Genomic DNA, 19774 nt, shown 5'->3' on the forward strand with positions numbered 1-19774 from the left:
TGCTAGCCTTCTTTTCATTTCATCAACATGTCTTAGGGCATTGGCACTTGCTCTTCTCTCTGCCTGAAAGCCTTCTTCCAGATCTTTGAGTAGGGGTTGGAGGGGGGTGAGGAGTTCTTGTAAGTAAGCCAGAGTTCCAAGGTATCTCCTCACTGAGGCTTTGCCTATCCAGTTTAATTCAGTGCCCCCTACTGCCATCATTTTTTGCCACATCATCTTGTTTTGTTTTCTTTGTGGCTCCTATCATTATCTGATATTATCATGTTTATTTTTGGCTTATTTGTCTGTCTTCCTGAACTATGTAAACAAGCTCCAGGAGAGATTTGTATTACACTGTAAGTATTTGCTTGAAAATGATTGAGTTACAGGCATTAATTAATGAATTATGGCCTAGTGGCTAAAGATCGAAGTATTGCAAACTAAGCCAAAAAGGTCTAGCTTCAGTTTACAAGAACTTCATTTGTGAACAATTTTAAGTTCTCACCCGAAAGGTTATGACAAAAAATACTCTGTGTCTTGCTTCTGGTTGGACAGTAACCTTCGCTGAGCATACACTTAAATATAGCTCCTACATTCACCATTGTCTACATGCATAAACTGAGAAGGGAAGCATTATTACCATGTTATCTAGATATGAACTTGATCTACAATAAAGTTGTCATTAGTTCAAATGAGAACTTATTCAAGTTTTGCCATGCAAATAGATATAGCAGCAACTATTTTTTCACCAGCCCAATTACTTCTCTCATTAAACCATCCATGACACTGAAAGTCCCAACATTGGATTATTATTCTGTCTTACATTTTCTCGGACAATTAGCTTCCAGGGCCCAAGAAGCATATTAGCAACTGTCAGTAAATCAGTGTAAATTATCAGAATTACTAGTTGTTAGGAAGCATGGAGCAAGGTCTTCATGAAAGAAGGCATAGAAATCATAAGGTTTTATTGGTAGGCCAAAGAGTGTGGTAATGAATGGAAATATTTAAAACTTAGGTTCCCTGGAAGCCCTTCAAAACCAGGCAAATAAATGGAAATTAAATACCCTTCTCCTGAATAACCATTGGGTCAACAATGAAATCAAAGTAGAAATTAAAAAATTCTTTGAACTGAACAACAATAGTGACACAACCTATTAAAACCTCTTGGATACAGCAAAGGCAGCGCTAAGAGGAAAGTTTATAGCCCTAAATGCCTACATCAAAATGTCTGAAAGAGCACAAACAGACAATCTAAGGTCACACCTCAAGGAGCTAGAGAAACAAGAACAAACCAAACCCAAACCCAGCAGAAGAAAATAACCAAGATCAGAGCAGAACTAAATGAAATTGAAACAAAAAAAATACAAAAGATAAATGAAACAAAAAGCTGGTTCTTTGAAAAATTAAATAAAATGGATAGGCCATTAGCAAGATTAACCAAGAAAAGAAGAGAGAAAATCCAAAGAAGCTCAAATAGAAACAAAATGGGAGATATTACAACTGACACCATGGAAATACAAAAAGATCATTCAGGGCTACTATGAACACCTTTACATGCATAAACTAGAAAACCTAGAGGAGATGGATAAATACCTGGAAAGATACAACACTCCTAGCTTAAATCAGGAAAAGTTAGATACCCTAAACAGACCAATAACAAGCAGTGAGGTTGAAGTGGTAATAAAAAAATTACCAACAAAAAAAAATGTCCAGGAACAGATGAATTCTTGCTTATTTCTACCAGTCATTCAAAGAAGAATTGGTACCAATCCTGTTGACACTATTTCACCAGATAGAGAAATAGGGAATCCTCCCTAAATTGTTCTGTGAAGCTGGTATCACCCTATACCAAAACCAGGAAGGACATAACCAAAAAAGAAAACTACAGACAAATATCCCTGATGAACATAGATGCTAAAATCCTTAACAAAATGCTAGCGAACCAAATCCAACAACATATCAAAAAGATAATCCACCATGATCAAGTGAGTTTTATACCAGGGATCAGGGACAGTTTAAAATATGCAAGTCAATAAATGTGATACACCACATAAACAGAATTAAAAACAAAATAAATCACATGATCATCTCAATAGATGCAGAAAAAGCATTCAGCAAAATCCAGCATTGCTTTATGATTAAACCTCTCAGCAAAATCGGCATACAAGGGACATACCTCAATGTAATAAAAGCCATCTGTGACAAACCCACAGCTGCCATAATACTGAATGGGGAGAAGTTGAAAGCATTCCTTCTGAGAACTGGGACAAGACAAGGATGCTCACTCTTACCACTTCTCTTCAATATAGTACTGGAAGTCCTAGCCAGAATCGTTCAAGAGAAAGAAATGAAGGGCATCCAAATAGGTAAACAGGAAGTCAAACTGTCACTGTTTGCTGATGATATGATTGTATACCTAGAAAACCCTAAAGACTCCTAGAACTGATAAAAGAATTCAGCAAAGTTTCCAGATAAAAGATTAATGTACACAAATCAGTAGCTCTCCTGTATACCAACAGTGACCAAGCTGAGAATCAAATCAAGAACTCAATCCCTTTTACAATAGCAGGAAAAAAAATGCTTAGGAATATATCTAACCAAGGAGCTGAAACACCTTTACAAGGAAAACTACAAAAACTGCTGAAAGAAGTCATAGACAACACAAACAAATGGAAACATGTCCCATGCTCATGGATGGATAGAATCAATGTTGTGAAAAAGACCATGCTGCCAAAAACAATCTATAAATTCAGTGCAGTTCCCATCAAAATACCACCATCATTCTTCACAGAACTATAAAAAAAATCCTAAAATTCATATGGAACCACAAAATAGCCTGCATAGCCAAAGCAAGACTAAGCAAAAATAACAAATCTGGAGGCATTGCATTACCTGATTTCAAACTATACAATAAGGCCATAGTCACCAAAATAGCATGGTACTGGTATAAAAATTGGCACATAGACCAGTGGAACAGAAAAGAGAACCCAGAAATAGAGCCAAATACTTACAGCCAACTGATCTTTGACAAAGCGAACAAAAACAAAAAGTGGGGAAAGGACATCCCATTGAACAAATGGTGCTGGGATAATTGGCAAGCCACATGTAGGAGAATGAAACTGGATCCTCATCTCTCACCTTATGCAAAAATCAACTCAAGATGGATCTAGGACTTAAATCTAAGACCTGAATCTATAATAAAAATTCTAGAATATTGTAAGAACCCTTTTAGAAATTGTCTTAGGCAAGGAATTCATGACCAAGAACCCAAAAGCAAATACAACAGAAACAAAGATAAATAGCTGGGACTTAATTAAACTTAAAAGCATTTGCACAACAAAAGGAACAGTCAACAGAGTGAACAGACAGCCCACAGGATGGGAGAAAATCTTTACAATCTATACGTCTGACAAAGGACTAATACCCAGAATGTACAATGAACTCAAACAAATCAACAAGAAAAAAAAAATCCCATCAAAAAGTGGGATAAGGACATGAATAGACAATTCTAAAAGGAGATAGACAAGTGGCCAAGAAACATATGAAAAAATCTCAACATCACTAATGATCAGGGAAATGCAAATCAAAACCACAGTACGATATCACCTTCTGCAAGAATGGCCATAACCAAAAAGTCAAAAAATAGTAGATGTTGATGTGGATGCAGTGAACAGGGAACACTTCTACACTGCTGGTGGGGATGTAAACTAGTACAACCACTGTGGAAAACAGAGTGGAGATTCCTTAAAGAACTAAAATAGAACTATCATTTGATCCAGCAATCCCACTACTGGGTATCTACTCAGAGGAAATGAAGTCATTATATGAAAAAGATACTTGCACACACATGTTTATAGCAGCACAATTAGCAGTTGCAAAAACGTGGATACAACCCAAATGCCTATCAATCAACGAGTGGATAAAGAAACTGATATATATAAATATACACATATATATACACACACACACGTATATATATCATATGTATATATATGTATACACACACACATATATACATACAGTGGAATACTACTCAGCCATAAAAAGAAGTGAATGGCATTGGCAGCAATCTGGATGAGATTGGAGACTTATTCTAAGTGAAGTAACTCAGGAATGGAAAATCAAACATATAATCTCACTCATAATTGGGAGCTAAGCTATGAGGATGCAAAGGCATGAGAATGACACAATGGACTTTGGGGACTCAGAGGGAAAGGGTGGGAAGGGGGTGAGGGTTAAAAGATTACAAATTGGATACAGTGTATACTGCGTGGGTGACGGATGCACCAAAATCTCACCAGTCACCACTAAAGAACTTACTAATGTAATCAAATGCCACCTGTTTTCCAATAACCTATGAAAATAAAAAAAATAAAAAATAAAACTTAGGTTTCCTGAAAGCGTAGTCCTTAGTGAGAGGAGGTGGTGATGGTAAACACACTAGAATAAAGGCCAGACAAAGCCTACTCAGAGATAAAATAAACACACTCGAATAAAGGCTAAAGCTACCTAGGTTTAGCTGAAGAGATAGAAGCTTTTGAAAACAGATTTTATCCACTTCACAGCATTACATAGTCTTGTCCTTGTTTTCACCTTTTTGCCCAGTTGTCCTCATTGTAATTCAGTAATGTAATTTTGTACCTTAGTAATGTAGATAATATGTTCCCTGGTTAGTAAGCTCAAAGATGACAAGAAGCTGTGTTTTTGACCCTTCATTCCTCCAAGATTGTTTATCAGCCTAATTGAGTTTTTGGCAGAGGCTAACAAGGCCTCATCCAGTGATAAGACAGCAGGCCATTGCTTATTTATTTCTAATAAATGGCTAGGGATAGGTTATTTTGCCAAATAGCATTTAGCATGCCTATTCTCCCTGCTCTATCCCCAGTGCTTCTTCAAGATTCATTTCCAAAATGGTAACTAGAGTTTACAAAGAAACAAAGTTCCAGAAGTTAATCTCATCCATTCACCTTTTAGAAGTAGAAGTAAAAATTTAATGAGGTAATTAACCTTTTGTTTTTGTATGTGATAAAAACCTGAAACTTGGCATGCTTAAGTAGAAGGTGGTCTTCATTTGCTATCTATTAAAATCTTCTCTTTCTCCAAAAGAGACAAAGGGTATCTTCATACTGAGTCCATGCATTTCTGATTTTTCTTCCTCAATGGTTCATCAGAACATCTCACACTCAACTAGTGTATGAATGGATAGAGCATTGTTTGAGACTGAAACTGATATATGAATAGGAAAATGATGTTTAGTTCGTAGGAATGTAAAATCTGACATTGTCCATCTTTATCATTTAAGTTTGATTTTGGCATTTTCCACTCTCTAACTTCCTGTCTTCCATATTCTTTCTCCACCTCCTACCCTACCGCCGACTTCCAACCAATAAGCTTATATCAATAAATATTTGTTGGCTAATAACTATATGCCTCAGATACTGCTCTCATCTTTGGGGGATACAAAAATAAAAGCTGGAGATATAAGCATTTTCTCAAAAATACTCATAATCTGGATGGGAAGACACACTGTGCACACTGTGGTCTGCAGAGTACTGGCATCTGCTGTGATAGTCATATGATCAGTATCCTGTGGGAGTTTGAAGAAGGGCCTCAAGACTTAACCTAGGAATATTAGGGAAGGCTCAGCAAGGAGATAAAGCTTGAGCTGAGGTTTAAAGAATGAGTAAGAGGTGTTCAGATAGGGAACAAGTGGAACAGAGAGAAGGATTGAAGAGGTCCAGGGGGAGGTAGAATTTATAAGTCATGTTACATGGTGGCATGCCAGACCCCTATTAACTTCAATGGGATGACACCAGGTTCAAGCAGCTGAAGAAGAGACCCAGAGCCAGCACACAAAACATAGGGCTTTATTACTGGGAAACTTACGTACAGAGTGGTCCAGTGACAGTGGGATGGAACAGAAGAACCACCAACCCACTTGTAAAAAGCATGCAGGTTACATAGTATTTTCACTTAACACCCTCCCACTAACAACCTCCACCTGGCAATTTTTATTTAACCCAAGGCAAAGGCCTCGATCCCCTGAATGGCCTGTGTTCCACTGGACGGGCTGAGGGTTCAGATGTTCCACATAGATAAGTAATGAATCTCCGGTTGGCCACTCTCAATTCCTTAGTTTGGAACTCTGAACACACATTCAGGGCATCTGCCATACAGGCTCATTCTCAAGGTGTGCTTCAGTTAGGACTGTCAAATGCATCTGCCATTCGCATGGTAGAAATCAAGGCTTTCTCACGTGGGAATGGCAGCAAAAAAGGTTTTTAGGAGGTAAGGAGATGCCTTTTCTTTAAGGGCCCTTGGATACTGGACTAAAGGAAGTCCTTCTCTATTGAAGGTTGTGGAGAGATGATAAACGCTGGGGAGTGAAATACTGTCCATTTAAAGAGAGCATTCAGACAGCTGTGTGGAACGTTAAATATAGGTGGGTCATGAAACGCAGGGCTGAGAGTTGTGTAATTGCTAATTTAACCTGGAGAGATGTGATTGGAGGCAAGATAAGGCGGTGGGGAGACCCTGGATTGGGTGCAGAAGATGAAGGAGAGGCCTTGGTCTAGGACAACTGGACAGTTGGCTGAATATAGTGCCATTCACTGAGAGGAGATAAATCAGTGGAGTGGAGAAGCCTGGGACCTGTGTTGAGGGTGTGTTTTTGAGGTGTCCGTGGGAGTGGGACAGTTTATAGATAAGGAGCTTGGCAGAAATATCTGGGTTGGAGAAAGCATTATTAAGCTTTCACTTCACCTGATATTTGAAGCATGAAAATGCATTAGTCGACCCATGGATGGAGTGTAGAGTGTTTTCTTATCTTGAAATGTAAGAATAACTTGGTTGAGTCTGTCTTTGCTCCTTTTACTCTGCAAAAGAATTCTTGAAAGGTCACCTGAGTCAAAAGGCTGTTAAGATAACACCTAGGTGCTCTCATGATGACATATGAAGCAGGGATTGGGAAGCTTTGGGGTAAGGTGCACTGATGTCGTTAGCTTTGTATCTTTATGTTAGTATGCAATGCTATTTTAATTTTGATCGTTGTAACATACATTTCAATTTTACTGTATTCCTCAGTTATCCGAGAACATGCATTTTTCCCTCCAACATTTTCAGATTAGTAATTTAGATTAATTAAAATATTCCTTAACTAGTAATATACTTGAATGTGTTAGGACACTACTAAAAGCAGAAAGTTACAAACAGGATGCGATTATCGACATTATGTTTTGTTGTTAGGATTCTGTGTTTGGGGACCAGGTTAACATGGAGATAAGAAGGAGAGTTTTACAACCAGCAACCGTCTTCCTGCTCATGTAAACGGGGCATCTAAGGAGCTAACTTTTCTTTTTCTTTCTTTCTTTTCTTTTCTTTTTTTTTCCTGAGGTGGTGTCTTGTTCTGTCACCCAGGCTGGAGTGCAGTGGCACAATCTCGGCTCACTGCAACCTCCATCTCCCAGGTTCAAGTGATTCTCCTGCCTCAGGCTCCTGAGTAGCTGGGATTACAGGTGTGCACCACCACACCTGGCTATTTTATTTTTATTTTTAGTAGAGACAGGGTTTTACCATGATGGCCAGGCTGATCTTGAACTCCTGGCCTCAAGTGATCTGCCCACCTTGGCCTCCCAAAATGTAACTTTTCTTTCCTACTAAATATAGTAGATATCTCTTAATTTTTAAGGGGAAAAAGAAAGAGAAGCGAGCAGTTTTTCATAATTATATAGGATGATTCAGGTGGCACATGGCATAGCCTTGCTGCTTTGCCTTATTATCTGATTGTACGCATCATGATAAGTGCAGGAGATTGTGAATGTCTCAAATGTCTCAAGCTGTCTGGAAGAAAAGTAGTTTTCAAGCTTCATTTTCTGGAGAAGAATCTTAAACAGCCTCATAGCCAGTTCTATGAACTGAAAGTAATTCAAGCCATGGCCTAAGGGTAAGACCAAAAGAGGTCAGATGTTAATGATTTATTAAATGATTGTATTTTCTGTTGGAACATACTTTTCACAGATAAGGAAAAGTGTAATTTTTTTAATGTTGTTTGTCATATGTTTTAAAGAGAATTTCTCTAGTATTGACATATCATCACTGATTCTTCACATGATGTAAGACCTCACATTAAGGGCTGAAAGAGGCTCTTTACTTCCTCGGGTAAGAAAGGCTTTTGACAGCTGTACAGTGTGGAAAACTGGCCCATAGTTTATGACCAGATCTGGATTTGGAAAAGACCAGGGCCGAGAGTTATAACATATGGAACTTATTTGGGAAGTAATTCTTAGCTATGACTAAGAGCCTGTGCTCAAACGCCTGGGAAAGTTTAAAAGAAAATCTTTGCAAAATAAATCATATCTCTTGTTTGCTAAATTGTAGGACATAGATAACTTTTGGGTATTCATGGACTTTGTATTCCATGTTAAAGCTCTAAAGCCTTCTCTTTTAGTTAAATTTTTTTTGGTTTTATTTTTAACAACACTGTGATTAAATTTGCTAGCTTATTCAATCAAGGAATTATTTATTTAAAAAGATTATATTCTCTTCCCCCTAACTCTCAGAGATCCTTAAAATGTTCACATCCAAACAGACACTAAGGGGCTACTTTATAGTAAAGATACACTGTGTGTGTGTATTAGCTTCTGGTGCTGTTTTTTCTTAGCTGTACAAGTTCCAATTATCATGTTTCCTGTGTTTATTTATATCGAGATAGCATGTGACATAAACATCCCAAGTAAGTGTTGTTCCAGGGAAAGTGAACTAGGAAAAGGTGCTTATGTTTCTGAAGGAATATCCCTTTTTTCTCATTTCTCAAACTTTAATTGGGTAGAATTATGTATGAAAAATGCTCCTCCTTTAGTGATCTCTTCTTAACCTTCCTGTAGCTGTGCTGATCCTTACCTCATCATTATATTATTTCAAGTAAGCATTTCATAAGCCAAGAACAATCATCATTATTCTACTCAAGTTGACTTTTTATCACACACATAAACGTGGCATCAGCACAATACTGAAACCGTGTTTGGGGATGCAATAGACAGTGCGTATCACTTTTCAAAAAAGATTTTAATAGGGAAAATAACTACTTTTGAAGATTTAGAAATTAGAAAATGTGAAAATTATATGTAGGCTACATGGTTCCACTGTAACTTAAGGCTCCTAGGCTACAGATCTATACAGGATATTACTAAACTGAATACTGTAGGCAATAGTAACACAATGGTAAGCATTTGTGTATCTAAACGTATTAAACACAGAAAAGGTAATGTGTTGTACTACAATGTCACAACAGCTATGACATCACTAGGTGACAGGAATTCTTCAGCTCCATTATAATCTTATGGGACCTCTGTAGTATATGCAGTCTTGTTGACCATATGTACTGTGTTGTGGTCATAATGTGGCTGTTATGTGTTATGTATTTATTCAAAAAACACCTATATTAAACAACAAATAGTGGTAAAGAGTGTCAACTATACAAGATCTCTTTTATCTAGTTATTAAAGCATCTCTTTTAAACATGTATCTGTTAACATATAACATTTCCAATTAAATATGTCTTTTCCAATATTGAAAAGATTAAATTCGTTTGTACTTCTTTATATTTAAACTTAATTTTACACATGTAAGGCTTTCTGGTTTCTGAGCTTCCCTAACAACACTGGCACAAACTTCTACTCTAGCACTGGTGACAGTTTTAGCTTCACAAGTCTATCTGGGAGATAGTAGCTTTCTTTCTTTCTTTCTTTTTTTTTGAGATGGAGTCTTGCTCTTTCACTCAGGCTTGAGTGCAGTGGCAGGATCTCAGCTCACTGCAACCTCCACCATCCAGGTTCAAATGATTCTTGTGCCTCAGTCTCCCAGGTAGCTTGGATTACAGACGTGTGCCACCATACCTGGCTAATTTTTGTATTGTTAGTAGAGATGGGGTTTTACCATGTTGGCCAGGCTGGTCTTGAACTCCTGACCTCAGGCGATCCACCCACCTTGGCCTCCGAAAGTGCTGGGATTACAGGTGTGAGCCACTGCACCTGGCCAGGAGATAGTAGCTTTCTATAGTCCTAGGCTGTGAAAGATTCTAGGGATGAACCTGAACACCGAATGAATGATCACAAAATGTTAGCTATAAACATTATTTGCTAACAAGAACAACAACATTCATGGTGCATGCCGTTTATATTTAGTCATGTATTCATAACATTTCGGTCAGCAATGAGTCACATACATGATATTGATCCCATAAGATTATAATGGAGCTAAACAATTCCTATCGCCTAATGACATCATAGCTGTCTTAACGTCATAGTGCGATACCTTACGTGTTTCAGGTGATGCCAGTGCAGACAAATCTGTGCTGCCCATCTATAGAAGTATAGCACATAGAATTGTGTGTAATACATAGCACTTGATCATGACAATGAACACCTTTGTTATTGGTTTATGTATTACTATACTTTTGATCATTATTTTAGAGTGTATACTTCTACTTATAATGAAGTTAACCATAAAACAGTCTCAGGCATGTTCTTCAGAAGGTATTCCGTGTATACAATGTTTGCACGATGACAAAATCGCCTAACGATCCATTTCTCAGAACACATGCCCATTGTTAAGCAATGCGTAATTACATATTTGGCTCCAGGCAGTGGTATGTTGGTAAAAAGTTAACCATTGGCACTCGGGTGCATGTTGTATGAACATGCATGCATACATGTGCCTATGTATGGGTGAGAAATCTGATTGGTAGTGCTTGCTGATTTTCACAGAGTAAATCCTCCCACCTTGGCCGATTTCAACACAAGGTCACTTACCCAATGCAGGTTGGGAAGAGATGAGCACAAAGGTTCTGTGAGCCACTATGAGCCTGCTTTAACACATCACTGGCCCCAGACCTAATTTTTCTTAATTTTCCCTGTATCAGTTAGATCATTCTCTGCTTTGTTTATGTACATCTGTATCCTGCATAATTCCTTCCTTCTTTCCCTCTTCTCTCCTGTCCTCCTCTTTATTCCCATTCTCCCCCATTAATGCACAACTACAATAAGTAATTTAAGAAATTGCATATACATTGGGATATCTTCCATTTTTCTTAAACTTTTAGCAATCTGCTATTATCTAAATACTGAACAATTATGATTAAATTATATTAACATTCAGCTACTAAAATGCAATTGCTATAAAATATGACTCTGGGAATTTATTTAATGAATTTTATTTGCTTTTAAACTTGCAAAGGCTATCAGAAGTTTGCTTAAATGTACAAATGAGTAATTTATAACAGATGAATGATTTTATTTTTTCAACCCAAAGATACTTAGTAGGGAATACCAAGAAGGATAGAGCAAAATTAGTAAGAAGAAATAGCATTAAGTGGGAGGAAGGGAGTGATATAAATTATCACTTTGCTGAAGCTCCCTCCCCTTGCTCCCATACACAAAGCCACTTTCCCCCACTCTAAGTTAGGGGTTAGAACATGTAAAAAGAAATATTCTTGAGGCCCTAATTAGCTCAGCTTGGGAAGTACAGTATCTCTGATTTTTGAGATACGAGAATGGGAGGAGGTATATTTTCATGAACATGAGGATATTGACATAAATGGGGCAACTGTGTTATAGGAATATTTTTGGCCATCTTCTATAGTATTAACAAACATAGGAACATCTCTGGAGTGGTCTAGTTGTGCCACCAGAGGTACAAAGTTCAGCAGACCCTGGTGTTTCCTTAGAATGTGCAGAGGTAGAGGACTGGCTGAAGTAACCTTACCAGTATCCCTGAAGAACATTTTTACCTAGTCAAATGCAGGAGTAAGTATTTAACCTGTTGGAATGAAACAACTTCAGGGCACAACATATCTTAAATCTCCCTTTGAGAATACAGGTTCTGAATGACATAACTTGAATATCTTCCCTCTGTGACCTTTGAGTTAATACAGTCTTTTAAAAAATTCTACAAAATTGCTTTCTTAAATGCATACCTTTTGGTTAAAATCAAAAAAGTATTTTTTTTAAAGTGAATATATATGCAGGTCATTTGGAGTAATTATTTTAAGCAGCTTTTAAGATGTCAATTCTAATTTGACCTTTCACATATCTTGATATTTATAGTTGAAAATAAGTTTGACTTTGTTTTCTGACTTTTTTTAGCCTCCAATATTAAAGAGTTATAAATGAAAAAGCAGTAATCAGGCTGGTAATAAGTAGATAACTGGGGAGGCAATATGTTATGGTTATGTCTGGTATTTGAAAATGTTTCCACAATGCTTACATGTTTTAAAAAGTATTCTTACTTTAATCCCCCATTAGAGATTGCTGGGTAGAAAGGAATAAAACAAAAGTAGTTTAAGAACAACACGAAGGATACAGTAAATAACCTGCCTTTGTGGTTCAAATAACTTAGTACACAAATAGTTTCATTTGTTACCACCTAGAGTTATGATGTTAATTACATCACAGTGGATTATATGAAATTTTACAATCTACCCTCCTCTCCCACTTTCTCTGCTAGATTCTGTGAAAATGGTCGGTTCCTTCTTGGTTGAATGGTTTTCCATTCCTCCACCTTATGAGTATAGATGGTTTTATTTAAAAAATAGCAAACTTTAATTTGATTTATATATTCAGCAGTAGTTATAAACTGTAGAAGTAGAGAGGATTGCTTGCCATTTTACCCCTATTAACTACTCTTCTACAGTTAATAAGCTTTGACATCAAGTATGTGCTAGTGAGATTTCACTCTTATACTAAAACTCCAATAGCAGCTTCCTAATTCATTGAAAAAAAAAAATCTACAGCACTGCAGTTGACCACTCAAAAGAAAGAATGTAATAGGAGGTAATTAATGCTTTATTAATAAATTTTTATGATCATAAAAATAAAGTAAAAAATTTAACCTTTATAAGCAGGTTATTGAGATGAGGACATATTATCATCTTTATTATATGGAAAAGAAAACTTAGTTTGAGTAACTCGATCAAGATTGCATAGTTGTCATGGTTAGGCCAATTAATTAAAAATGAATGGGAGTATTCTCCTGAGAGTGTATTGCTTCTACTTCTGAAAAAGAAGAGGGTATTCATATAGCACAGTTCTCCAGAAACTTAAATTAATTTTCCCAATATATTTCCATAGGAAAAGTGTTATTGCTGATAAAAATGGAGAAAGATGAAAGTTATATTAAATTCAAGTAAGAGATCTAACTGTTGAGGTCCAATGGGGTGGGATTCATAGTGGAACTCTGTCACTAGGTAGATCCAAAACATTCAAATGCTGAAGTAGCAAGTGACGTTCAAGTCAGAATTAATTGAATGACTAGTGTCCAGATAGCCTTACATAGCACTTGTTTTTAGATGGCAATATGTTTTTTTCAGTCATTTGCTCACATTAAAGGGTATGAAGTAAATGTATTCAGTCCTCGACTTCTGATTACTTATTAATGCAAGACGTGCTCGTGTATCCATCCTCTATACCTCATGTGAGTTTTGGCCATTGAGATCTAGTTTAGTGGTGCTGTGGATTTGCTGACCTAGAGAAGAATGTCTATATTACGTAGCTATAGAGAGTTAAATTGGCCAGTACCAGGGAGTTGAACCCCAGGCTAGCACCCCAGTTCCCCACCCCTTGCCAGAGCTTCTTCCTAAGAAGCTGTTGAGGAAGGAGGAACTAGATACAGTTTGGGACAAGGCAGAGAAGAGATGCTTGCTTGTAATCAATCACAAATTAGAACTGTGATGTGATTTTCAGCTGTGATGTGATTCAGTTGCAAATATGAATGGGAAAATAACCCATTCTTTTACATCGAAGACTGTGTAGATAGCTTCTGCATTGATTATGATTGTTTCACTTATTATTTGTATTGATTGTTTATATTGACATCTCAACAGGAAATTATTTTTGCAATGAACTGTACCATTTATGTTTTTTGTTGTAAATAGTGTAGCCTATTATAGCCTTAAGCAATTGCTTTAAATAGTACTTTAGAATATCAGAAGTATTGCTTTAAATAGTACTTGAGAATATAACTAAATCTTTGTATCAAAACTGAGTGTTTTATTGCTTTGAAAATGAGAGGTAAGGAATTGTAATTTTTCTGACATTCTGATGTGTTAGCTAATGAGTTGCAAGATAATGGGACATATAGTGATTAATTAGTGATGAGCTGTGACTGGCACCAACATCACTGGATTTTAATCGAAACCTGGAAAGGGAAGGAGTGTAAAAATAAAATTGTTAAGAGACGTACCTTTCAGATTTATTTTATTTCATTGCTACTTTTTTTTTAATGAATAAGTGTGGCAAGATTATCAGCAGTGAAAAGCAAGCACTGAAAATTCCTATAAGATAGCACTTGAAAATGCATGATCCATAGAAAATTATAATTCGTGATTATGTGGGGGAAAAAAAGGAAATCCAAACATATTTGGAGAATCATTCTTCAAACCACATAAAAGCTTTTCTAGCCATTACTTTTGAATGATTTATGTGCACCCCCTTGTGGCTATTTATTAGAACCACTTGAAATAGCAAAAGAAAGTGACAGGAAACTTAATTGCCTGGCTTAAATAACCTACCCACAGTTAAAATGCATGGTAAATGCTATATTGTAAAGTATTACACAATATCAGATTTGCTTTTCTTCTACTGAAAATAAGTGAAATCACCAGTAATTGTTTTTTACTTTAAATGTAAACCAATATCAATATCTATAAAAATAAGTTGTTTAAAGCCAAGGTTTAGGTAATGGCTAGTAATTATAAGTTAATTATTTCTTAATTAACATAATAAGGCATCTTCAATAATTTATCTTATCAATATTTAGGGAGAGTATTAAAATTGATTTTGTATTTTTTCTAAAGCATCTTAGTAAAGTCATGCAAAGTTGCACATCCCACAGATATTATGGGATCCTGAGTCTCCTGAACTCTGACTTGATTTTTCCCCCAAGTATTACCCTTCTGGAAGGAATTTCATCAAGCCTGTTTTGTGAATCCGGATGAAAGAGTTCCATATGAGCAAAAATTGCATTTCTCTACATTTATTTTTTAACTTTGCAAGGTTTGTCACCATAGTTGTACTCTAATTCACATTTTAAATAAGGGTTTCCTACCCGTTATATGCCATTTTCCTTTCTTATGAAGTAGCAACGGTAACTCTTTTAATCCTACCAAAATTTTCACACCTTCTTGACTTCACACTTGGATTACTTCAGAATTGGAGAGTTTAATCCATATGAGTGACCACTGTGTAGGGATAAAAGTCATGTATTCCCAGGGGGAATGTATAAAGATGAGGCTCACAAGCAGCCAAATTGGTTCGTAAATCCACTTAGTGCCCTTTGAGTGCTGGCATTTTCTAATTTGATCTCTTGAATTTGAATTTACATATTGTGAACAGCAGCCACTGACTGCACACTAAAGTGGTATCATATTTCAGAGGTAGAACCAGGCATTTGTTATAATGGTTTATGGAAAAATGTAGGGTTACCTACTACTGTTAGGCCTCCGGATAAGTTCTGTTATTAATCTGGATTTCAATTTCTAGCTTTGAATAACTACATTTTAAATCATTTGAGGGAAACTATAAGACTGCTTTGGACAGTTATGAATACAGAGTAGACATTCAATTAATTCTTTGAGGAAGTTAACGTTTATTGAGAGCCTTCCATGTGATTTTTTCCAAAATAATTTATTTTGCTTTTAATTTTTTATAAAAACCTTAAGAAGTACAGGGATGAAACACTGTGTGTTATCAGTTTTGGCACTTAGATTCAAATGAAGCTGAGTCTAACTTTAACATTTATGTTTTTAATACATTCCAGATCATTTTTTATATGTTTGACTTCATTACCCATAAAATATTGACTTAGATCTCTATATGGTGAAGACCTTAGTGTAGTATTTGACACATTAGAAACACTCAAGAAATCATTTCTGTTGTTCTTTATCACTGTGTTGGATGTTTTCACCCCCTTCTTTTTTTTCTGTTTAATACCTTTGCCACTTATTTATTTCTTCCTTCAGTTTCACATTAATAGAATGGGAGAAGGAGGAAAAAAATAAAGCAAATCCCAAAACAAAGGAAAAATAACCCAAGAAATGTGGAAGAAATAGAGATAGGAAATTATATTTAGCCCACAGGGTGGCTGTTAATTATTCTGTTTTGTTGTATCATCTGGCTTTTGCTTTATTCTGAGGTCCTATGTATGTAACAGCTTGAGAAGGGGTAGATGTAAACCATTGGATGTGAATGTGAGTGCCAAGGTCTTAGGATATGACATCAGGCCATCTACTCCCTTTCACAATCCTTTCCTTCCCCATAAAAAACATCCATTCATATTTATTAGTTCTGTCAATGTGAGATGGGATTTCTGACCTAATATTTCTTTGAGTCTTTCCATGACATCAGATGTAATTGGACCAAAGTGAAATTAATCATTGTCTTTATTCTTTTTCTACCAAGCATACTCCCTACCTCATTTGCCCCAATTCTGATATGTTACCAAAGTTCCAGTGGCTGAGGCCAAAACCTTAGTTTTTCCATTGATTCCTCTCTCTTTCTTCCTCTACGCAATTTGTCATTGAGTCCTTTTGTGTCTTCCATAGAACTGTCTCTGGAATTCCTGCTATGCATCTGTCAATACTACAGGAACCCGGCCTCCTTCCTTATCACTTCAGATTTGAATTTCTCTCCCAGACGTTTAGCTGGCTTTAAATACATTAGCTCATGCTTGTGAAGGACTTATTGCAATTTCCAGCATAAAGTAAACATTCAATAAATAGTAGGCTTTATTTTTGCTATTACTGCAAGTTACACTAAACTACTTATGGTACTGTCTTTCCCCTTATGCAAACTTAACTTTAAAGGTGAAGTCAGCTATGTGTCGCATCTGGATAGGTGTGTGTGTGTGTGTGTGTGTGTGTGTGTGTTTGTTTATGTAATTGGGGTTTTAATGAGGGCAAAGAGGTTTTAGAGAGAGAATTAAAAGTGAGCTATTTTACTACTATTTCCAATAATCTCTGTGCAGTAGGATGCCTGCACAGTGTATCTGGAGGTATGTCTGTTTGAGCTCAGAAATGGGGATTAGGTGATGGATGCCAGTGGTATCTCCAGTTGGCCCTCATTGTTTGAGACAAGATTTTTTGAGTATTAATCCACTTTCTATGCTTTCACAGCATAGGATTTTGGTCTTCTTTTCAAGATCTGTCTTTCTCATTTTCCTGCAAATCGAGGATTAACAGGATCATGGATAGTGATGTCAACACTCTAGTTTTTATTTTTGTATATCATCTGTGTGCATTTTTATATTATGGACTTTAAGAAATTAAACTTGACTAGAGATAAACCAGTTTGATGAAAATAAGGAAAGTGACACTTTTATTGAAATGCATATATTTTGATATAATTTCAAACTTACAAAAAGGTAAGAAAAATAGTACATGGAACACCTGTATACCCTTTAACCTATTTTAAAGTAGGATAATATATTTTAAAAATAAGAGTTTTTCTTTCTTTATCCTGGTATTTGCTAATTATGTAATAGATTATGTTCAGTTGTCATAGTGGTAGAACAAATTACAAATTTTGTTAACTGGGCCTCCTCTTTATTTTAATGCTTTCTAAAGGCTGTTTTTTAAATCAACATTCCCTTCCAGAATAATGGTATCCTTAGAAATTTCTGTCTGCTTGCATTCAGTTGCTTGTCTTCGTATCTTGCACTCCCATTGTAGTAGTCTTACAGATCAATATTAAAAGATTTATTTGTTTCAAAGTTTAAGTAAATCTCAATGTGGAATGTCGGGCTAAAATATGTTTTCATTGAAATGAAATCAAATACTATTTTAGTCAGGTTGGAAACATTATGAGAACGTTCAGGCAAACCTCAATTCCTCATCATGAGGAATCTAACTAAATAGGGGAAAAAGTAAGCCTAATTTTGCCGCTGTAGAATTCCACCATTCTAATGGCAAAATGGAGGAGTTTTCTATGGTTTCATTTTAACATGATGCTTGAACTGGCTACGTTAAACCAGTGCAATTATAGGTATTTGTAAATTTCATACCCAATGTGCTGTTTCTTTGTTAAGTCTTAGAAGAAGAAATTTAAGTATTCAAACTAAGATTTCACCACCACGAGTACTTATTTTCATATTTTTCACATTGTTATTAGGATCAAGGGAAATAATATGTGAAACAGCTTAATTATAAAGTAGAAAAACTATATAACATGTAAGTTGTTTTTATAGATGCAAACAAAAACAAAAACAGTCTATTTGATACGTTGGATAAAGTAGCCATTTTTTCAATGTTGTTGGCATGAAATTTTGCAAGATTTAGTATATGTGCATTTTTTATTTCAGATCCAAAACGCTAATGATGTATTAATTGCACCACTTGAGAAATTTCGAAAGGAACAGATAGGTGCAGCAAAAGTAAGTATTACATTTTATTATTCTTCAGTTATTCTCCTGATGATTAAAGATGACATAATTTCAGATGTTAACATTTTTGAAATTAGAATGACCTTTTAAAAGATTTTGTACATCATTTAAAACTTTTTGCATAAAGCCTATTACAAAGACTGGACTTCTTTTAGACATAAAAGATGTTACTATTCTACTGAGTAGATAAAAAGCATGTTATAAATGAGTTCTTCCTCTCCCAAAAATTGTAGGAAATTAACGATTTTGAAGACAGGGTGAAATTATGAGGAGCTCTGTTCCTAAATAAAATAAAAATTAGGCACAGGGCACATTGAAAATTCAATTCAGTGATTATATGAGAACTTTTAATATTCTTTGTATTTTTTATAAATAAAAATATGTGTTTCTGAAAAAATTTAGAAATGTTTGTCATAAACCCTTTTTGTTAATGTTTAATTGACTATGGACCAATTAAATTTTTTCTGATTCTAATCATCTGAAATTTGCCTGCATCCTCATTCTTAGAGCCGTATTTTAACCACTTGTGCAACATCATGGGAGCATATAAAACTTAAGGTTTCTAAAATAGAACTAATCATCTCCCATCCTTCCCTCATTCTTACCCTGTTTGAGTTTTCCTTTTAGTCAATGTCATATCCCTTCCCCATTCGAGCAGTGCTGTCCATTCTAATGCAGAATTATTTCTACTCCTTTCCTCTTTACCTCTGTCTGAAATATTTGAAATAGCCTACTAATTGATCTCCACACCCTCCTTCTAACATATTAACAGATTTTCACCATCTTCAATTATGTCATTCTTCCAATGATGAAACCTTCTGTGGTTCTGCTTGACAGTTTAATTTTGATCGTGAAAGCTTTCCACAACCTGGAATTTTGAACTTTGCTACCCACCAGCAGGCACAGTTTTCTGTTCACCCGTCTCTTTATATACCTGACACTAATCGTGTCTTTGCCCAAACTTTTCCCTCTCTCTGGAATACTTCTTACCCTTCACTTTTTGAAGTCTTGCCAGACTTCATATCCCAGCACCAGAAACAAGCCTTCCTTATATAGGCCTTTCTCATGCAGATGTTCCCCTTCCAGAACCTATTTGGTTTCATTTTCTTAGGATAGAATAGCCTTTACACATATTTCCCATAAGAAGTTAACACAGTTTGCCTTGATTAGAATTTTATGTGCATTTCTCCACCAATTGTGAGCAATTTTCAAGTGAAGGACTAAAATCAGAACCGTTTTTATGTTAATTAATTCAGCAAATATTTATCAGTCTCATGGTTGGCTCACATGTGGCATGCATGGTGTTTGATAAGATGAACGGATGTAGCTGTAAACAAGTCAGAGATGATTCCTGCGTGTATGTCCC

General features: G+C 35.9%; 1 protein-coding gene across 3 annotated transcripts in view; it reads left to right on the forward strand.

The window, feature by feature from the left end:
- ARHGAP42 (Rho GTPase activating protein 42) overlaps positions 1-19774 on the forward strand; it is a 313798-nt gene that overhangs the window by 160205 nt on the left and 133819 nt on the right. For all 3 annotated transcript variants that reach the window (XM_002822385.5, XM_009246979.4, XM_054524968.2), the window contains exon 4: positions 18328-18399. In XM_002822385.5, coding sequence (XP_002822431.1) covers positions 18328-18399 — 72 coding nt within the window. The remainder of the gene's footprint in view (positions 1-18327; positions 18400-19774) is intronic.

This window comes from Pongo abelii, chromosome 9 (assembly GCF_028885655.2).
Source record: "Pongo abelii isolate AG06213 chromosome 9, NHGRI_mPonAbe1-v2.0_pri, whole genome shotgun sequence".
NCBI classification, from domain to species: domain Eukaryota; kingdom Metazoa; phylum Chordata; class Mammalia; order Primates; family Hominidae; genus Pongo; species Pongo abelii.